The 20,382-nt window shown below is 28.4% G+C and overlaps 1 protein-coding gene across 4 annotated transcripts in view; it reads right to left on the minus strand.

Annotated features, from left to right (window-relative positions):
* Nucleotides 1-20,382, minus strand: part of LOC122503436 (L-lactate dehydrogenase A chain-like) — a 208,507-nt gene that overhangs the window by 138,874 nt on the left and 49,251 nt on the right. For 2 of the 4 annotated variants that reach the window (XM_043613978.1, XM_043613976.1), the window contains exon 2: nucleotides 5,780-5,925. The exons of 1 other annotated variant lie outside the window; for it this stretch is intronic. Coding sequence is in view for 1 of the 3 variants with exons in the window: in XM_043613975.1 (XP_043469910.1) it covers nucleotides 18,815-18,895 (81 nt within the window). In the remaining 2 variants the exon portion in view is untranslated. Of the gene's footprint in view, nucleotides 1-5,779; nucleotides 5,926-18,814; nucleotides 19,023-20,382 lie in introns of those variants that run through there. One more of the 4 variants, XM_043613975.1, reaches the window with a different exon arrangement.

Genomic DNA, 20,382 nt, shown 5'->3' on the forward strand with positions numbered 1-20,382 from the left:
TGCGCATTTGAAAAAATCTTTTTTATCAGAAAAAAGTATTAAAATACATTTTCTTCGTTTACAGACAAGTGAAATATATTGATTTTCTTAAAATAAAAATAAATTTGTTATATGGGAGAAAAATAACTAAATTTTCTATTGTTTAAATAATGTTAATTTTTTTATAGCAAAATTAAACATTTTCAAATAATTATTTTCTATAAACCCTCGTTCGGTTGTATTTCAACTTATTTGTTTTTACTTATTTGATTTAAGTAAATATTTACTTGAGGGCAGTTCTATACGAAAAGCAAATGGTGGATCACCGATTTTTCTTAAATTTGGTCATTTTGTAGTATTTGGGATACTAAATAATTATGCCAAACAGTTTTTCAAAAAAAAATTTTTTTTGAAAGATATTTAGATTTGAAAAATTGGAAACTGAAAAAAATGACTTTTTTAAGAATTTTTATTTCGAAAATTATTGATTCTACAAGAAAAAGTCATTTATTCAAAATTGTAGAGAAAATGTCAATTTTTTATAATATTAAAAAAAAAGTTAAGAAAAATTAAATTTTTAATAATTTGTTTAAACAATAATTTTTTATTGTTAAAAATATATGCTAAGGACATCATGGAATTTCCTAAAAAAATTATTCTCACAAAATTTAAACCTTCCTTAATAAGTGGTTAAATTTTTAAAAACGTGCTTTTTGATGTTTTTGAGAAAAAAATTTTTGAAGTTTGCGCTACGAGTTTTTGTGCGTTGAGCTAACTAAGCAGCGCCTATATCAGTGTATTTTAAAAGATGATATGACCTTTACTGCTCGCCCCTATACATTTATTAATTATATACGTATATATTATTATTATAAACAGTTTAACAATATATTTTTAACTTTTTTATAAACATTATTTTCCTTTTTTAACCCATTAATGCCCATATGGGCACAGGAACGCAGATATAAAAAAAGTAATTATTGGGATCCTGGCATGGGGTCTAATGATATTTTTTGACGTTAAAAATTTTGTTTAAAAAATTTTTTTTAAACAATTTGATATAAACAAATGAAGAAAAATTGATTTTCCTAAAAAACTGATAGCGCCATTCGATAAAATATTAATTTGTAGTATCAAATAAATAGTTATTTGTAGCAAATTCGAATTATTTAAGTTCAAATGAATGGAATAATTGGATCTAATAAATATTGCTTTAAATCAATTAGGAAAATTACTTGATTCAGTAATGCATGGATTTTAATTCAAATAAATATTTATTTGCATCAATAAAATAATTTTTTTAAAATAACTAAATATTTATGGGACACTCCGCACGTCAACACGGACAGAGCTCTAAACAAAAATTGCTTTGATAGATTTAAACGTTCTAGGGCTTAAAAGATTTCTACATTCATGTACTTCAAGATGCTGATGGGCGTTTTTTGTAAATTTCCATTTCCGATGCCAATAGAGCTGTCAAAAGTCAAAAGGTCCAAAAATCTCAAAATACTTTTATGAATTAAAAGCAAAAAACGAGGTAAATTATTCTGTAACTCATTCTTTAACAGTTTTTTAAGGTCCCCGAATATAAATCTAAAGTTTTTTTTTAAATCTAAAATGTCGGATCCAATATCGCGGACAAAATTCAAATTTTATCAGATTCGATTAAAAGGTGTTACTCGGGGGCTTTTGGGGTCGCAGATTATGAATATGAAGTTACTTCGTAGAAATTGAAAATGATGAATCCAATATGGTGGACAAATTTTTAAATTTGATCAGATTTAATTAAAAAGTGTTACTCGGGGGTTTTTAGCGTATCTGATAGCGAATTTGAAGTCACTTTTAAAAAATTCTAGCTTCATACTGTTCTATGTATAATGTAAACAATTTGTTATTATTACAAACTTTAAGCGAAAAGTATCAAAATTGGACATTTTTTCATTCATATGGGATCCGCTATTTTCAATTTTTAAATTGTGATTGCAGATTCATAATCAGATACCTTAAAAACCCCCGAATAACACGTTTTAATTATATCTGATCAAATTAAAAAAATTTTCCACCTTATTGGATCCGCCATTTTTATTTCTAAAAAGTGATTTCATATTTGTAATCTGTGGCCCCATAAGCTTCCGAGTAACACGCTTTAAGGAAATCGGATCAAATTTGAAAATTTTTTCCGTCATTTTAAATTTTGAATTTTTTAAAAGTGACTTCAGATTCGTAATCAGCGACCCTAAAGGTACACTCTCACCTCTACTGCCTGCCTGCCTGCGCAGGCAGGCGCCATAAGAGTGAGAGAGAAAAAACATTTAATTTGAATTTTCTGACTCTCTTACTCTTATGTGTTACCATGTCAACCTGCAGGCAGGCAGGCAGTAGGAGCTGTGCTAGCGCCTTAAAAACCCCCGAGTAACAAGTTTTAATCGAATCTGTTTAAATTTGAATTTTGTCCGCCATATTGGATCCGCTATTTTGAATTTTAAAAAAAACTTTAGATTTATATTCGGGGACCCTAAAAACTGTTAAAGAATGAGTTACAAAATAATTTACCCCGTTTTTTGCTTTTAATTCATAAAAGTATTTTGAGATTTTTGGACCTTTTGACTTTTGACAGCTCTATTGGCATCGGAAATGAAAATTTACAAAAAACGCCCATCAGCATCTTGAAGTACATGAATGTAGAAATCTTTTAAGCCCTAGAACGTTTAAATCCATCAAAGCAATTTTTGATTAGAGCTAGGTCCGTGTTGACGTGGAATTTCCCTTATTTATATAAAAAAAATTCGTAATGGTGGATCCAATATGTCGGACAAAATTTTTAAATTTCAAACAAATATTATAAACAAAAAAAAACAAAGAACAGAAAGTGTAATGTAAAACCTTTGCAGCCTCCACGCGGCACATTCTGGGGTCATAATTCGTTTTATCAGCTAATGCAAAGGATATAGAATAGAGTACAAAATTTGATAAAAATCGGGATGAATTAAAAAAATTACGTCCCCCATTTTGAATTCATTATTTTTTATTTTAAAAGACAAATTTAAATTCAGCGACCCAAAATACCCCTAGATACTGAAATTGATAAAAATCCAAATGAATTTAAAAAATTATGTCCACTATTTTGAATTTTTAAAAATGAAGGTCAAATTTAAATTCAGCGACCTGAAAAACCCTTAGGTACTGAAATTGATAAAAATCCAAATGAATTAAAAAAATTATGTCCGCCATTTTGAATTTTTTAAAATTTAAGGTCAAATTCGAATTCACCGACTCCAAAAACCCTTATACACTAAATGTGACTTAAATTAAAAATAAATTTTCATAAATTTTACTTGTTTTTAAATTGTTATATATTATTTAAAAATAATAAATAATCATTTATTTATTACTTAATTTAGGATCATTGAAATCAATAGTGTGTTGATAATGATATAAAACAATTTATTTTATAATTTAGGTATATAAGAAATTGCATTTATTTTGCGCTAAGAAGTTTACTACCCAACGGTCGTTAACAGGCAACGGGTTAACAGAAAAATAATTTTTAAAATTCAAACATATTTTTTTACTAAATTTTTTTGAAAAATTTACATCATATCATATTTTATATTTTTTGTAGGATAGTTTTTTGTACAAAAAAATTATTTCAAATTGAATTTTTTGTGTATAACTTTGCCGACCTGTAATTTCTAAGAGAAAATTACACGTTAATGTCTACAAGTAATTCCCATTCTGTAGAAAATAACCTTTAAAGTAAGCCTAAGATCAATAAAAAGTGTTCATGTTTTTAGAAGTTATTTAAATTTTCGTACAACATTGAAAATAATGATTTTTTAAAAATATCCTACACAGAAATAGAATTGTTAAATCTCAATACTCAATAATCTAATTCTTTTCACTTATATTACAATTCAACACTTTTTATTTTGGAAATTTCATATTTTGGACATTTTGGGCTTTGGAAATTTTGTATTGTAGAAAAATAATTTTTAGATTGTGTGTGGATTAAAAAATTAAATTTTGAAGTTCTGAATGTTCTTCGCATGCTTTATAGTGATAGAACACTACTGCGCATGCGTAATAGTGATAGAACACTACTGCTCATGCGTTATAGTAATAGAACACTACTGATCATGCGTTATAGGCTGTTTTCGGCACTCGCCCCGAGTTAACTCCGGGTTAATGGTGATTAGTTAGGCCAACAGAATGTTTTTGATTGGATAATATTTAACTCGGGGTTAACCCTGGGTGAGTGCCGAAAACAGCCATTGTTGCGCATCCGTGATACAGATAGAACACTACTGCGCATACGTGATACAGACAGAACACTACTGCGCATGCGTTATAGTGATAGAACACTACTGCGTATGCGTTATAGTAATAGAACACTACTGCGCATGCGTAATATTGACAGAACACTACTGCGCATGTCTGACATTGGTAGAACACTACTGCGCATGCGTTATAGTTATAGAACACTACTGCGCATGTGTAACATTGTCCGAACACTACTGCGCATGCGTATATGTATGTACAATGAGTATATTTATATACGACACTGAATAAATGATAAATGATAAAAGTCGAACGACCGAACGAAGAAGTACGAAAATACACGAACGACGGACGACAAAACGACGACGAATATGTTAATATTATAGGAGATAATAATTAAAGATGACCGTGTAATAAAATCATTATTTTATATTACTAGCTCCTCCGACGGCCGCAAGCGGCCGTCTACGGTGCTAGTTTTTATATGTCCATTGTCCAAGTCCATTATTTCATTAATAATAATATTCAAATTTTTTTAGTTAATAATTTGCTTATTTATATTTGAAATGTTGACGTTTTTTTGACAATGCAAAATAAGATTTGTTATGTGTACTTTCTCTTAACAAAAATAAAATTTATATATTCGCGCTCTTTTTAAATAACATACGACTGCAGCGCCACCTTCACATGTACAAACAATTTTAAAAACACCCTTCTATTAAAATTTTACATTCTCATTGCCCATTCTTTACTTCGATACTTTTCGATACATTCGACCTTTCCACTCCATGTCTTTTTTAAGAAAGGATAAAAATATTGTTAGTCTAACTTCTTCAAAATTATTTTCTTCATTTCAATTATTATTTTCTAGAATTTTATTGACATTTTTGAAAATAATTGAACTTTGAGAAAAAATTTTGTTATTTATAAAAATAATTGGGATTTTGACGAAATTTTTTTTTTAATTTTGGAATATAATTGAATTTTATGTGAAGAATTTTATTACTTTTCAAAATAATTGAATTTCTGCAATTATTTGTAATTTCTCCAAAATTGAATATTTCACTGTTTTCAACAAAAATTTAAAATTAAAGTTTTTAAATTCTGTTATTTTTAAAATTGCTAATTTTATTTTAAAAAAATAAGCAAGAAGTTAGTTGCTATTTGAAAATAATTAATAAATGTAATAAACACTGGCATAAAATAAAGACTCGAAAAAAATTCCGCCTCATTCGTACATATAGATGAGTAGGAGGGGTTGAAAAATCCCTTCTTCTATATCTCAGATTCGCAAAAGTGGGCGTTTATTTCATATAAGATATATCTGTACCAAAAAAGAGAAAAAATATTAACAAGGTCAAAAATAGGATGGAAATAATGAATCAGGAGATGATATTCGTAAATCAGAAGGTCCGCGCCTAAAATAACAATATGAAAGGTCCGTCTATATATTCCATTTGCTGATTAGTTGAGTCAACTGATCAGAATTTTTTTCCTTTTTGAAAATAAAACAACAACGAACCGACGAGAGGTGTCAGCTTCATTATTGTCTTGCTCCTGATATTTTCGCCTCTACCTGCGCGCCTCTTCGATCAGATCATTAATAATCCTTCTGCGGCGGGAAAGATGAAACAATGGTTGAAGAGAAAGGAGAAGAAAAAATGTTTACTGAAATCAGAACGTAAAGTATTAATTTTTCATTGAAATATGGAGAGTATTTATATATATCTATCTATATTACAAAAAGATATCGCCGCCGCCGCTGTTTCAAGATTCTGTAAGGGCGCCCTATCCCAAAGGGGCCGTCAAAACTTATGTCAAAATTGACCAATTTTTTTACCTATAGGTCAAAAAGAGGATAACGGCCTCACATAACGTCAAAATCTATGTCTAATTTGACCTATTTTTTGACCTGTAGGTCAAAAAGAGGATAAATAACGGCCTCACATTACGTTAATATAGGTCAATTTTGAGGGAAGTTTTGACCTAGGCGTCAAAATTTGACAAAGAATTCAATTTTGAGGGCAGTTTTGACCTAGACGTCAAAATTTGACAAACAATTTCCGCTACCCTCAAAATTTAGGTGAATTTTAAGGGCAGTTTTGACCTACGCATCAAAAATTGACGAAGAATTCCCGCTACCCTCAAAATTTAGGTCAATTTTGAGGGCAGTTTTGAGCTAGACGTGAAAGTTTGACAAACAATTTCTGCTACCCTCAAAATTTAGGTCAATTTTGAGGGCAGTTTTGACCTACACATCAAAATTTGACAAAGAATTCCCGCTACCCTCAAAATTTAGGTCAAGTTTGAGGCCAGCTTTGACATAGACGTCAAAATTTGTCAAACAATTTCTGCGCGCAGACTTAATGATGAGGTGAAGTTTAGCATCTGACCTAACAATGTAAGGTAATTTTAAAATTGTGTTTGCTCTTACACCTATAATTTTGACTTAATTTTGACGTTTTATTTTTACTCCCTCATTTAGTTACGTCATAATCTATGTGTAATTTGACTTTTATTTAACTACAACTTAGAAAGGGACAATAAAGGTTAATAAACGTATCTATGATACATCAAAATCTATTTAAAATTTAACGTCTTTTTAACCTATAGGTTAAAATGGGTCAAAATATATGTCAAAGTTTAATCTAATTTTTGACATATAGATAAAAAAGGTCCATAACGATTGTTACATTACGTCAAAATCTATGTGTATTTTGTCATGTATTGTATGCAATTTATTGAGATGCATTGATATTAAGAAAAAATTACTTTAAATTTATAAAAATTAAAATAAATATAAAAATAGAGATAGGGGGTTGGCGCGCAGGGGGGCGAAGCCCCCCTATTATATATATATATATATATATATATATATATATATATATATATATATATATATATATATATATATATATATATATATATATATATATATAAGGATAAAGTATTTAAATTAATTTAGTTAAATATATAATTTAAAATAAAAATGTAATAATAATGAAATAAAAATCATGAAGATATAAGAGTAGAGGATGCTAGAGTTATGAAAAAGCATCAGGTCGATAGAAAGAGTCAGCTAGTTTAGCTAACGTCGCCTCTTTTGTCTTCGTTTCTTGACGCATGCGCCTTGGTGCGTTTATAGTCGCACATGCGCATTTGCTACTGGTAACAGTCGTGCGCATGCGTCTCTAGAGAGAAAGAGAGAGAGAGAGAGAGAGAAAGAAGAGAGGACGTTAACACTCTGTCTCCTTCTATCGATCTGACGCTATCGTCTATATTCGTACAGACTCGCTTTCTCTATTTTTCTATCTCGATGAATAATAATAAATAAATATAAAAGTGTTACATTGTTAATAAGACGAATTGCTCGAATAAAAGTACTTTATTTTAGAGATATAATATATACATGTGCTCGGCTCAAGGTAATCGTAAAAACTGAATATCATACATTCAACCATGACAACTTTCGACATCTACTGACATTAAATACAAGCATTTTGGAAAATAAAATGAAAACAAAAACGAAAGTGGGGAGTAAATTTAATTTCAATTTGAAAAATTAATATTCCCCTCGCATAGAGAGAAATTATATTCCTCACATGTGGTGAATATACGGTAACATAATCTAAAACTGTAATTCCCCTTGCTAATAAAACAACAAATAGTGTTAATGTACAAAAAGAATTATTAATCCTCTTTGGAAATGTGTGTGCGGATTTTAATACGAAAATCACACAGTAAAGAACCGTAAATGTTGGTCATTATAATATATATTTAGTTTCTGGATTTTATTAGACAGATTAATAAAGAAAAAAGAGAAGGAGAGACTATTCCCTTAAATTCTCAACTTCATAATTATAAATCGCACCTCGATGCGCGCCTAACCCTTAACTATATATTTATCAGCGCACAATATGCGGCAACTAAATAGCACTTTCAGAGAGCTATTACCTCTATTTCATAATCATTTTCCAAGTGACTAATTTGTGTTTGTCGAGTATTCTTTTTTCTCTTGTCGACCCCGCACGAGAACTGCGGGTATTCATTTTAAAAAAAGATTCTTTTTTTTGCGCACCACATGAACCGTACCGGTTCCTTCGGTACGCGGTCCCACTTTGCATTTATATGAGGGTTTTATACTACCGCGCGTGGCACCGTTGACGTAAATATGTATCTTTGGATGTAAGAGTATGAAAAAGAGAGAAAAGATGCATTAAAAGGGGGTTCGATAGGGGAGAGGATTTACGTAGACCGCGACAGACACGCGACAGAAGGCATATCATGTAAGTGTTTGTGCGAGAAAGACAGAGGAACCGCGAGAGGCAAGTAGATGAATTATGTTAAACGCCCGTTTAAATACATGTACGCCTAGGGGATATCTCGCTTAGTAAAGAGGCACCGCGGACCATTCGTCTTCTCAATTTTGCCTGTGCTGGATCGAAAATTCAAAAAAGAAAAATTCTTTTCCGGTACGTCGATTTTTTAAACTTTCTGATTCATTCAAATATTGAATAGGAAGAGTATTTAATTTTTTTTCTATATAGTATTATTATTTTTTCTTAGTACTTCTTGTAATAAAAATTATTAATTAACATTTTCATGATTAGTCCGCATGCAAAAGACCTAAAAATGCATCAGGTCGATAGAAAGAGTCGGCTAGTGTACCTAACGTCCCCTCTTTTGTCTTTGTTTCTTCACACATGCGCGCTGATTCTAAACAGACGTTCGTGCGCATGCGTCTCTAGAGAGAGAGAGAGAGAAGTGAGCGTGACTCTTTTCATTGACCTGACGCAGATTATTGATTAATAATAAAATTTGGTATAAAATCTATATTAATAATCGTTGTATTCCGGTAATCTGTTCGCAGTTTAAAGTTAGTTGTTATTTGCTTTTTTGTTTCTTAACTTTTTTAATAATTTTTTTCAATATTTTCAATTTTAAAATTAATGTATTAAAAATCATCGAATTATTGCAAAGAATTTTATCAAAAAATTTGATAACAATTGAATTCCTTTAAACCATTTTATTATTTATGCAAGTAATTAAATTCTTGTCAAGAATTTTGTTAAAAATTTAATGAAAATTTTAATTCAATTCTTTTTAAAAATTTCTTTAAAATTTTTTCAAAATAATGGAGTTTTATTGATACTTTTAATTTTAGGAAATATTTGAACTTTTTTGAGAAATATTATTAAAATTTTTTTTAAAAATCCAATTTTTTAATGGAATTTTATTAAAATTGTATTAAAAATAATTGAATTTTTTCGAAGAATTTATTAGAAATTTAGAAAATTATTGAATTATATTGAAATTTTTATAACAAATTAAGAAAAAAATTAAATTCTTTTGTGAAATTTTTTGAAAATAATTGAATTTTTGCAAAGAATTTTACTATTTATAAATATAATTGAATTATTTCAAAGAATTTATTAAAATTTTGGAAAATAATTGAATTCTTTTGAAATATTTTATATAACGAATTAAGAAAAAAATTGAAGTTTTTCGTGAAATTTTTTTGAAAATAATTGAAATTTTGCAAAGATTTTACTACTTTAAAAAAATAATTTAACTGTTTCGAAGAATTTATTCAAATTTTAGAAAATAATTAAATTCATTCGTGAAATTTTATTAAAATTTTGTTTAAAAATAATTGTATTTCTACAAATATTGTTACTATTTATAATTATAATTTAATTCTTACGAAGAATGTTATTATTTATAAAAATAATTTAATTCTTGCAAAGAATTTTTAAAAAAATTTTGAAATTATATGGGATTGTTCACAAATGATGTCACGTGTTTGGGGGGAGTCTCAACTAAACAGTTATAAAGTTAATAAACTAAAATTTCAAAAAATAAAAAAAATTTTGGTTTATTTCACGTGAGCGGTTTTGTTTTTTGACAGAGTACTTGCCTAATGACAAAAAATAGTTTTTGAACAAATAAACCCAAAAAAACAAAAAATGTAAAAAATATTTTTAACAACATATAAAAATACATTTAACTTTTCGCCCTAGGGTGCATTTTTGGCTTTAACAACAAATATAAAAAATCTGGCTAAAAATATTTAGCAAGTACCTTTACGTATCTTTTCAGGGGATCCAAATAAGGACCTGAAACAATCGCGATGAGAATAAATTCAAAAAATATACTTAAAAGTCGATATTTTCTTTTACGAAAAAATTTTCAAAAGTAGGGTGAAAAAAAATTTAAATATGGACACCACAAAAATGAACAGAATGTCACATAACTCCGGGCATTCATTTAGAGTGATAACACCCTTCTATAATTAAAATTGCAATGCTCTAACTATTTCTGTTCGAAAGATAATAAATTTTAACTGTTTTGACAGTTTAACCTTTCGCCCCAGTCTCCCCTATTATAAGAATATTCTTACTGTAACTTCTTCAACATTATTTTTTTTTATTTCAATTCAATTGTTATTTTCTAGAATTTTTAATTATTTTTTATGAAAATATAATTGAATTATTACGAAGAAATTTATAAAAAAAATTTGTAAATAATTGAATTCATGTGAAATTTTTATTATTTAAGGAAATAATTAAAAGTTTGCATACAATTTTATTAAAATGTTTTTTAATAATTAAATTCTTTTTAGGAAATATTATTAAAATATCCGTGTGGAAAAATATTAAGGCAGTCTAGAGTCCAATGATTTCCCGATTAGCAATCATCAAGTCCGTCTAATTCTAGACGGTCCATCAAGTCCCGAATCAGTGACTTAACAGATGGGCTTATTAGAAAAAATCTAAGTCAAATATGTCCGTCTAGTACGGTGTTATTAAGACCGTCTAGATTTGGTCTAGGATGTTATATGCGCATGCGTCGATGAATGCCCAGCTGTTAAGTAACATGGCGCCTAATGGCGTCGCGTCGTTTGGCGTCGTTAGATCAGTCAGCGTATGGTGCATTTTCTTTGTGAATTTTAGTATTCGTTGTGGTTTCTGTTTTACGTGAATAATAATGTGCTATGTTGTTGCTGTTTTCTGTATAATTTAATTTTAAATGTGCACTGAAAAAATAGATTTTGATGTGTTTCTATGTGTTTTGACTAGTCGGCTGAAGCTAGCAGTCGTACTCAGCATCAATGTTTAGGCGTCATCTATCAATATGCCTCTCCTTCAAATTTAGAAATACTTAATGATTTAAAAAACCATTGAGTATTGTTATTTGAGAATCAATATCCACTAAATAGCAAATTTAGTAAGTTTTTATTTATTAACCACTTGAGCGGCAGGGCGTCAGAATTGGCGTCAGCGTGCAAGTGACAGAAGCGGCAAAAATGCGAAAAAGGCGTCAAAATTTGACTACTATTTTCTCATTCTGTAAGGAGATTTATAATATCACAACAAAGTATTTTTCTTTCTTAAAGTGAAAGAACAGACCTGTAAGCAAAAAAAATGTTTTTTAAAATATTTAAATAAGTTTTCAAGGATCAAAGCTAACAATATTTAATAGTTTGATATTAGTGGCGTTTCAATTTCTACCACAAAAAGTCCAATTTTTCTTCACGAAATCGAAATATTTAAAAAAGCATTTTTTCGTTTAAAGATCTGCTCATTTACTTTAAAAAAGAAAAATACTTTGTTGTGATATTATAAATCTCCTTACAGAATGAGAAAATAGTAGTCAAATTTTGACGCCTTTTACGCATTTTTGCCGCTTCTGTCACTTGCACGCTGACGCCAATTCTGACGCACTGCCGCTCAAGTGGTTAATTACATTAATTAGTGGTTGACGCCTAAAGATTGGTGCTGAGTACGACTGCTAGTTTCATCCGGGTGTTTTAATTTGCAGTAAATTTTATTTTACAAAAAGACTACTATCCCCAATGCCAAAGATTGGGAGGGACACAAAGCCTTACGCTTAAAGAAAGTTGAAGTAAAAAATACAGAAAGTTAAAATATTTTGTTATACTTTTTATGTAAAAAAAAGTCATTAAAATTATTTCAAATATAATTAAGTCTTATCATTCTAAGAATAGTTGTCATAACATATAATGAGAAATTTTGAATAGACGTAGATAAGAATTTACTAGCACTGCTGATCAGACCAGAAACGCTGCGCTGGTCTATTCTAGACGATAGCGTGGAAGTTTCGTTTCAATTCTGAACAGCAAGTATTTTATTGACATTTTTGAAAATAATTGAACTTCGGGGAAGAATTTTATGAAACAAAAAAATTCGAAATGTTAATTAGTGAAACTAAATATTTATTAATAAAATAATTTATTAAGTTATTATTTATTAATAAATAATATTGAAGTATAATAAATAAAATAAATATCAAAAGGGTATTTTTAATTTGTAAGCCCGTTTAAATCAGGAAATAAATCAATATTCTAATTTATTTATTTACATCCCCGCAATAAAAAATTCCTTTTAGTTAAAATAACTAAAAAAATAACACCGAGATCATAAAATAAATTACAAAAATTCCGATAGTTTTATAGCAACTCATATATAAATAAAGCCGAGGTGAATTTCAATTTTATTAATGACGTATTAATTAAGATAATAAATTCAATAATACTTTATGTGGAATGTGATGGTGATGATGATGAGAATTAAAAAAACTAGAAAAACGGGTCATACGTTTATTTGATGTGTAACAGCACTGACCTTGAAATTGGTCGAGTACGCATACAAGTATATATAGAAAAAAGAAAATTATTAAACCAGTCCTACATATTTATTAAATTGAGAAAAATCATGCTAGGCCTATCTGTTTTATGTACTTTATTCTCGAAAAACATGTTGCACTGCGCGCACAACAGGTGGTATATCATATATGGGTGATTAAATTCAAAATGTCATTTTTGATCCTACTAACTTTGATTTTTCGATGTTGGATTTTGAACTTAACGATACTCTATTTTGGTTGACTAGAATATATGATGGACAAAAATAATAGTGGTCGAGCAGGTAGAAGCAAATTTTAATTTTCACCAGGTGAAAAACGATAGGCAGAAATGATAAGAAATTTTCTGTTTTCGTTTATTCTTTTCTCAAATAAATTCTTACAACTTTAAAAAGTTAAAATATTTCAAATTACAATAATGAATGTTTCAACATGACTTAAAAAATATTTGTAATGAGTTCTGCCATAAATTAATATACTTTTGAAGAGCAAAAAGACATATGAACATTGAGGGACACCACTGCATTTTTGAAAGATTTCACTAATAATTTTTTTTGAATAGTGAGAATAAAATCAGCTTATAAATTACAATCCAGTATCAAATCTTCATTAACTGCATATAAGGAGTAAATTTAACACAAATTTATTAAAATAAAATAATAAGCTGTAAGAAACAGAATTTTGAGGGGACACCACTGACAAGGGACTCCACTGACATTTTTCTTCATTTCTCATTTTCGAAAAAGAAAGACTTTATTTTTAAGTTAAAGTCGTTGCGGTTTTTAAAGTACGTGTAATAACTAAAAATGAGATACAATAATACATATTTAAAAAATATTAATATTATGAACAATTTTTTGATGGGGACACCACTGACATGGTGTGCTCGACAAAGTGTTACTTGCTTTCTGCCACCAACCGTACAAGTTATAGATGTGATAGAATGTTGTAATGTTTTTTCTTTAAGAAGCTACACATATCACCAATACTATTAACGCTTAATAAGGCAATTATCTGCACTAGGTTATTTAAATATCAGACATGATATTCAAAATTTGCGATAATTACTTAAAAATATGAAACTTACGGACAGGCGATTTTGATTTTTTTTAGCACTGGATCAAAATTATTCTGCTAACACAATTACTATATAAAAATATAGACTCTTAGCTGTAGAAAATAATTTTTCTGGTACTAAAAATGTGAGAATCAAAATTTTTATTATTAGGTAAAGTTCTGATTTCTTAAGTGCGGACAAGGGACACCACTGACATTTTGCTTCTAATTCTTCTGCCAAATTTTTCCAGAGAATGTCTACCCGTGTGGAAAAATTTTAGGGCGCTGACCAAGCGCTTAATAGACTGTCTAACGTCTTTCTAGACCCAGGGCAGACGGTCTTGTCGAGCGGCTGTTCAGAATTGAAACGAAACTTCCACGCTATCGTCTAGAATAGACCAGCGTTTCTGGTCTGATCAGCAGTGCTAGTAAATTCTAATCTACGTCTATTCAAAATTTCTCATTATATGTTATGACAACTATTCTTAGAATAATAAAACTTAATTATATTTGAAATAATTTTAATGACTTTTTTTTATATAAAAAGTATTAAAAAATATTTTAACTTTCTGTATTTTTCACTTCAACTTTCTTTAAGCGTAAGGCTTTGTGTCCCTCCCAATCTTTGGCATTGGAGATAGTAGTCTTTTTGTAAAATAAAATTTACTGCAAATCAAAACAGCCGGATGAAACTATCAGTCGTACTCAGCACCAATCTTTAGGCGTCAACCACTAATAATTAATGAAATTAATAAATAAAAACTTACTAAATTTGCTATTTAGTGAATATTGATTCTCAAATAACAATACTCGATGGTTTTTTAAATCATTAAGTATTACAAAATTTAAAGGAGAGGCATATTTGTAGATGACGCCTAAACATTGATGCTGAGTACGACTGCTAGCTTCAGCCGACTAATCAAAACACATAGAAACACATCAAAATCTATTTTTTCAGTGCACATTTAAAATTAAATTATACAGAAAACAACAACAACATAGCACATTATTATTCACGTAAAACAGAAACCACAACAAATACTATAATTCACAAACAAAATGCATCACACACTGACTGATCTAACGACGCCAAACGACGCGACGCCATTAGGCGCCATGTTACTTAACAGCTGGGCATTCATCGACGCATGCGCATATAACATCCTAGACCAAATCTAGACGGTCTTAATAACACCGTACTAGACGGACATATTTGACTTAGATTTTTTCTAATAAGCCAATCTGTTAAGTCACTGATTCGGGACTTGATGGACCGTCTAGAATTAGACGGACTTGATGATTGCTAATCGGGAAATCATTGGACTCTAGACTGCCACAATATTTTTCCACACGGGTAGCGACTAAGAATTATTAATTTAAGTAGAAGGAGTGATTAAGAAAATTAATTGACTTCAAAAACTTTTATATATGAACTAGTATTCCAAATTTTTGGGCAGGACATGAAAATGACATTTTAAATTTAATCACCCATATATGTTCGTTTAAACTTTAGAATGTATTTGTATATGACCACCAGGAAGAAAATAATTTCCTTAACATATATAATAGCCAATCACATTGTCACCAACGTTAGCCACCTTCTCTCGCCAATTCATATAATGATAATACTCTCCAAATATTCTCTCGGATTAAAGGAAAATAAAAAATTAAATAAAACTGATTTCATTACCAAATGTTTCATTGACCATTTTCTATTATTTTTGTTTCCTCACAGAATTATTCTTTTTCTATTAAATTTAAAAATATTAAAAGTCGTTAACATTCTCCTGATTGATAAAATATTAAAAGTTACAATATTAATTAGAATTAATTTATTTATTTGAAATATTAAAAATTACCATATTAATTAAAACAAAATAAATAGATACTAAATAAGGCCTCGGATCGAAGAACTCGACCGCCGCGCGGTTGCAAGGGATAATACCAGTCAGGTAGCAGTGTGGGGCCCGCCTAGGCGCTCACTGCTACCTGTCTCTGGCATGTTCTGTCTGGCCTCAAATGTTAAAAAATTGATTATAGAATTAAACAGTTTTTAATAATTCAAAAATTCAAGAGCAAAAAAAAAAGAAACGAATAAATTGAGAATATATAAGGCGCGAAGAATATAAATGTTAAGAATATGAGCAAAAGAAACTTGTTTTTATTATTGAATCGAGTAAATTTATTTTGCGTGAAGGAAGTTGAAAATAAGCGAAAAATCTCACCAAGAATTGAGTGAATAAAAGAGAGAGAAGGTGTTGAGGGGCGGGAGACGCCACTTTTACAACGGCGATTCGTCTGGTGATTTATACAGAATCATATCTTCATCTGAATGTCTTCATTTTTAGCGCACGACCACGTAACAATCCCCTTCCCTTCTTTTTCTTTCGTCCAAATCCCGTGAATCGCGGCTTTATTTTAAAACCTCCTTTTTGCCCCTGGGCCCACTGTGAATTGCGCTTTAATAATTCACTTTCGGTTATTAATTTCTTTTTTTTCTCCTTTCTTTACATTTTTTATTTTTTTTATTTCTAAATTTAGTCCGAGGCCTTCGCCTTTTTTAAAAAAAATATCAAAAGATAAATAAAATGTTGGTAATACTTGCAATTATTTCTGTTGAAAACAAAAGAAAGAAAAAAAAGAATTAAAAAAAATAAAATTTATTAAATTATTTCTGTTAAAAATGTTAGAAAAAAGAAGAGGATAAAAAAAAGAATTAATTTATTATGAAATTAGTTGCATGGGAATAAAATAGACAATGTATTATTTTGCAAATTGAACGACATGAAAAGAAAGCGTATATATATATATATATATTAAAACAGCATCTTGAATAATAATCAATCGCATATTTCAAAACATGCATATTTCGAATCATAAATTTCCCTATTGTCACAATAAGTCATTTTATATGTTCTTATGTCGAGTGAAGAATATTCAGTATGGAATTTATAGTAAAAAGAATTAGGAATAAATAATGAGGGAAAGAGGGAAATTTTTTGTGATTTTTATCAGTCCTTCCCTACCAGTTTAATTAATAATTATTTTTGCTTCCTCGTGAGGAAGCTTTGTAGTCGTTTAATTTACAAAGTTTTTAAAAATCCTTTAAACAAATTTTCTTCTATATAGGACTATGTTATATAAGACCCAGAACAATTGTCCGGATGTTTGTGTGTGTGGATCCCGTTTTTTGTGAACACGATAACTCAAAGAGGTTTTAACGAATTTGGTTAATTTGATTACCAGGTATATTTATTATGAAAATATCTCGAAATGGATTGATAGACTTTGAAAAATCCTCAAAAAATTTTTTTTTAAGTTCTAATCGATTGGTCTATACAAAGTATAAATATTGTATGAAAATTTATAGAGTTAATCACAATTAAAGCTGAAAATTTCGCATTTTTATCAAAAAATGAGTTCTTTCCGCAAAATTATGTTGCTGTATAAGAAAATCTTACTCAATTATTTCTAAAATCTTATTCTTTTCACCAAGACGGATCGATTGGTATATATAAAGTATATATTGTATTTAAATTTATAGAATTAAAACAAACTATTATAGACAAAAAATTTGCACTTTTAATAAAAATTCATTTTTTCTTAAAAATCATGTTGCTGTACAATAAAATGTTATTACTTATTGAAAAATAAATCAAAAATCTTATTCTTTGTATCAAGTTGAAGTGAAAAATTCACTTTTTTACTAAAATTTTTTTTGTTTATTTAGATTCATATTACTGTATAAGAAAATGTTATTCTTTCTATTAAGACGAATGAACTTTATTTTATAAATGTTAAATTGTATTAAAAATGATTTAAAATTTAAATATACTTGTCGTTAATGCTTCCTCCACGAGGAAGCAAATTTTTTTATTGGATGATCGTAAAGAGGAAGAAAAATGTTCATGTAATGAACATTTGGATTTACAACTTTTGTATTCATATCTAATTTTTACACTCGGCTGAGTCATTAATAACTATTATTTTAATCAATTATCATTTGACCAAAGGCCACAAAAAAATCCCAAATATTAATAGTAATTATTTTAGTTGATAATAACTACTGTAATTAATAGTTATTTTAAATCATAATTACTGTAATTCATAATTACTTCAATTCGCAATTATTGTAATTTATAATTATTTTAATTCACAATTATTATGATTTTAATTTTAATTTATCGTTTTTAAATTTGGCGCTAATATTTAGTTCAGTGACGCTTCCGCTAGGTGGCCAGAAAATACGTGGCTCCAACTTGAAATGAAGTAAACAGAAAACGATTCTATAGTATTACTAAAAACTAAACTAATATTGTATGAATAAATACAAAAAATACAATAAAATATAAATAAATGAGGGTCCCAATCAAAAAACCGGTTCTAATTTTTTTAAGCTCAAAATCATTGCCCTGTAAGTCGAAAATTAAACTATTTTTAATCCCAATTTTTTGAGAAACATTTTGGTAATCTTTATACAAATACGAAATGTTTTCAAGAAATTGAAATTTTAAATACTTTTTTTATTTAGAGGTCGAGAATTTTGAGTCTCAAAAACTTATAACCGGTTCTTTGATTGGGACCCTCAAATATAATAAAAATACAATAAAATATAATTAAATATACTAAAATATGTAATTAAATATACTAAAAAACACAATTAAATATACTAAAGAATACAATAGAATATAAATAAATACAATGAATAAAATAAATTTCATTTTTGATAGAAAATTATTTTATGACTCCCTCAAAAAGTTTCATGCTGGTATTAAATTTCGAGTGGTTCTTATAAACCAGCGGGTTTCCTCCCTTGATATTATAAGCTATATGTTACCACCATCTTCCTCTCCACTCCTTTTTCAAAGTTTGACCTGCGATTCTTGACACACAATCTTTTTCTCTCCTTGTTCTTCATGGCACTCCTTCGCGCGTATTATAACAAGATAACTTTTATGCTCGCATATTTGAGACTTCTGGTTACCACATTGTTCTTTCTTCCGTACAATAAAAAGGGAGAGAGACAAAGAGAAAGAGAGATAGATAAAGATGGAGATGACTTACTATAAATGTACGCTTACAAAAAAAAATTTCCTTCATCATTAATCTTACACACGAAAGGACGCGAGGAATTTTTATATTTTAATCAAGCTGCGAGCACGCGCGATAAGGATGTATAAAAGAGGAATTCTTCTGCTTGTTTTGAAAAACAAGATGTCAAATTTCTCACAGACAATGTTTTCTTATTTATTTTTTATTTTCTTTTTTACTTTTGCAATTTACTTTTTGTGAAGGAAAAATACTTTTCTTTGTATCTAGACTTAATTAGACAATGACTTTATTTAGCTATACTTCTCCTTAGCTATGAACAATTTGTTAATAAAATTAGTTTATTAATTTTGATTTCAAATATCCGGACACCTAGCGGAAGCGTTACTGAATTAAATATTGGCGCCAAATTTACAAACATTAGTTAATAAACTAAAAAAGAATTATAATATATTATAGTATGTGATATTATCAATTTTGGTTTAAAATGTAATATATTAAAATATTAATTTTTAAATTAAAATTAAAACGTACTTTCCGGACACCTAGCGGAAGCGTCACTGAATTAAATTATAATATAATATTATAATTAAGATTACAAATTATTACACTGTCAATTCGAAAGTATCAAATTGCAACGAATTGTTACAAAAAAATATCGATCAAATCATACATGATCTAAATTTTTTGTATCAATTTGATTGTTCATTTAATTTTTGTTTAAATAAACAAAAATAGTGGGAAAATAAAATTCAAACCAAAATATGCATTAATTTTCTGAGAAAATTCTATAGAAATAAAAAATTTTCAATTATATATATGAATCTTTGTAAATATCTCTCTCTATAAAATATAAATAAGCTAAAATCAAGCAAAGACCAGTAGTTTTACAACTGAGAGTTTACAATATATAATAAAAGTTATTACGATTGTTGGTAAATGTTAATTTTTACACGCGTTGCTGAACATCAGCGAATAAAATGTTATATAATTCATAAAGGAAAGAAAATTGTTTTAAAATATTGTTATATTTTCTTTATACCTCCTCCCAACATTAAATGCGCAAGCAAGGCAAATTATTTCTTTACAATTTTACCCGGTTCATGCCAATTTGATATGTCATAAACGGTAAACGGAAACAATCTCATAGAACATTTTATTCTTCTCTCCTCATTTTTATTTTATATTCTTTTTAATATCTCAAAATTTTACTCCAAGCAAAAAATTATACTGTTTTTAAATAAATAAATAAATTTTTGAATTTTATTCCAAGCGAAAAATTAAGCTAATTTGTATTAAATTATTTTAAATAAATAAATACATTTTTAAAATTTTATTCCTAGTGAAAAATTACAC

This window comes from Leptopilina heterotoma, unplaced genomic scaffold (assembly GCF_015476425.1).
Source record: "Leptopilina heterotoma isolate Lh14 unplaced genomic scaffold, ASM1547642v1 Lhet_262, whole genome shotgun sequence".
NCBI lineage: Eukaryota > Metazoa > Arthropoda > Insecta > Hymenoptera > Figitidae > Leptopilina > Leptopilina heterotoma.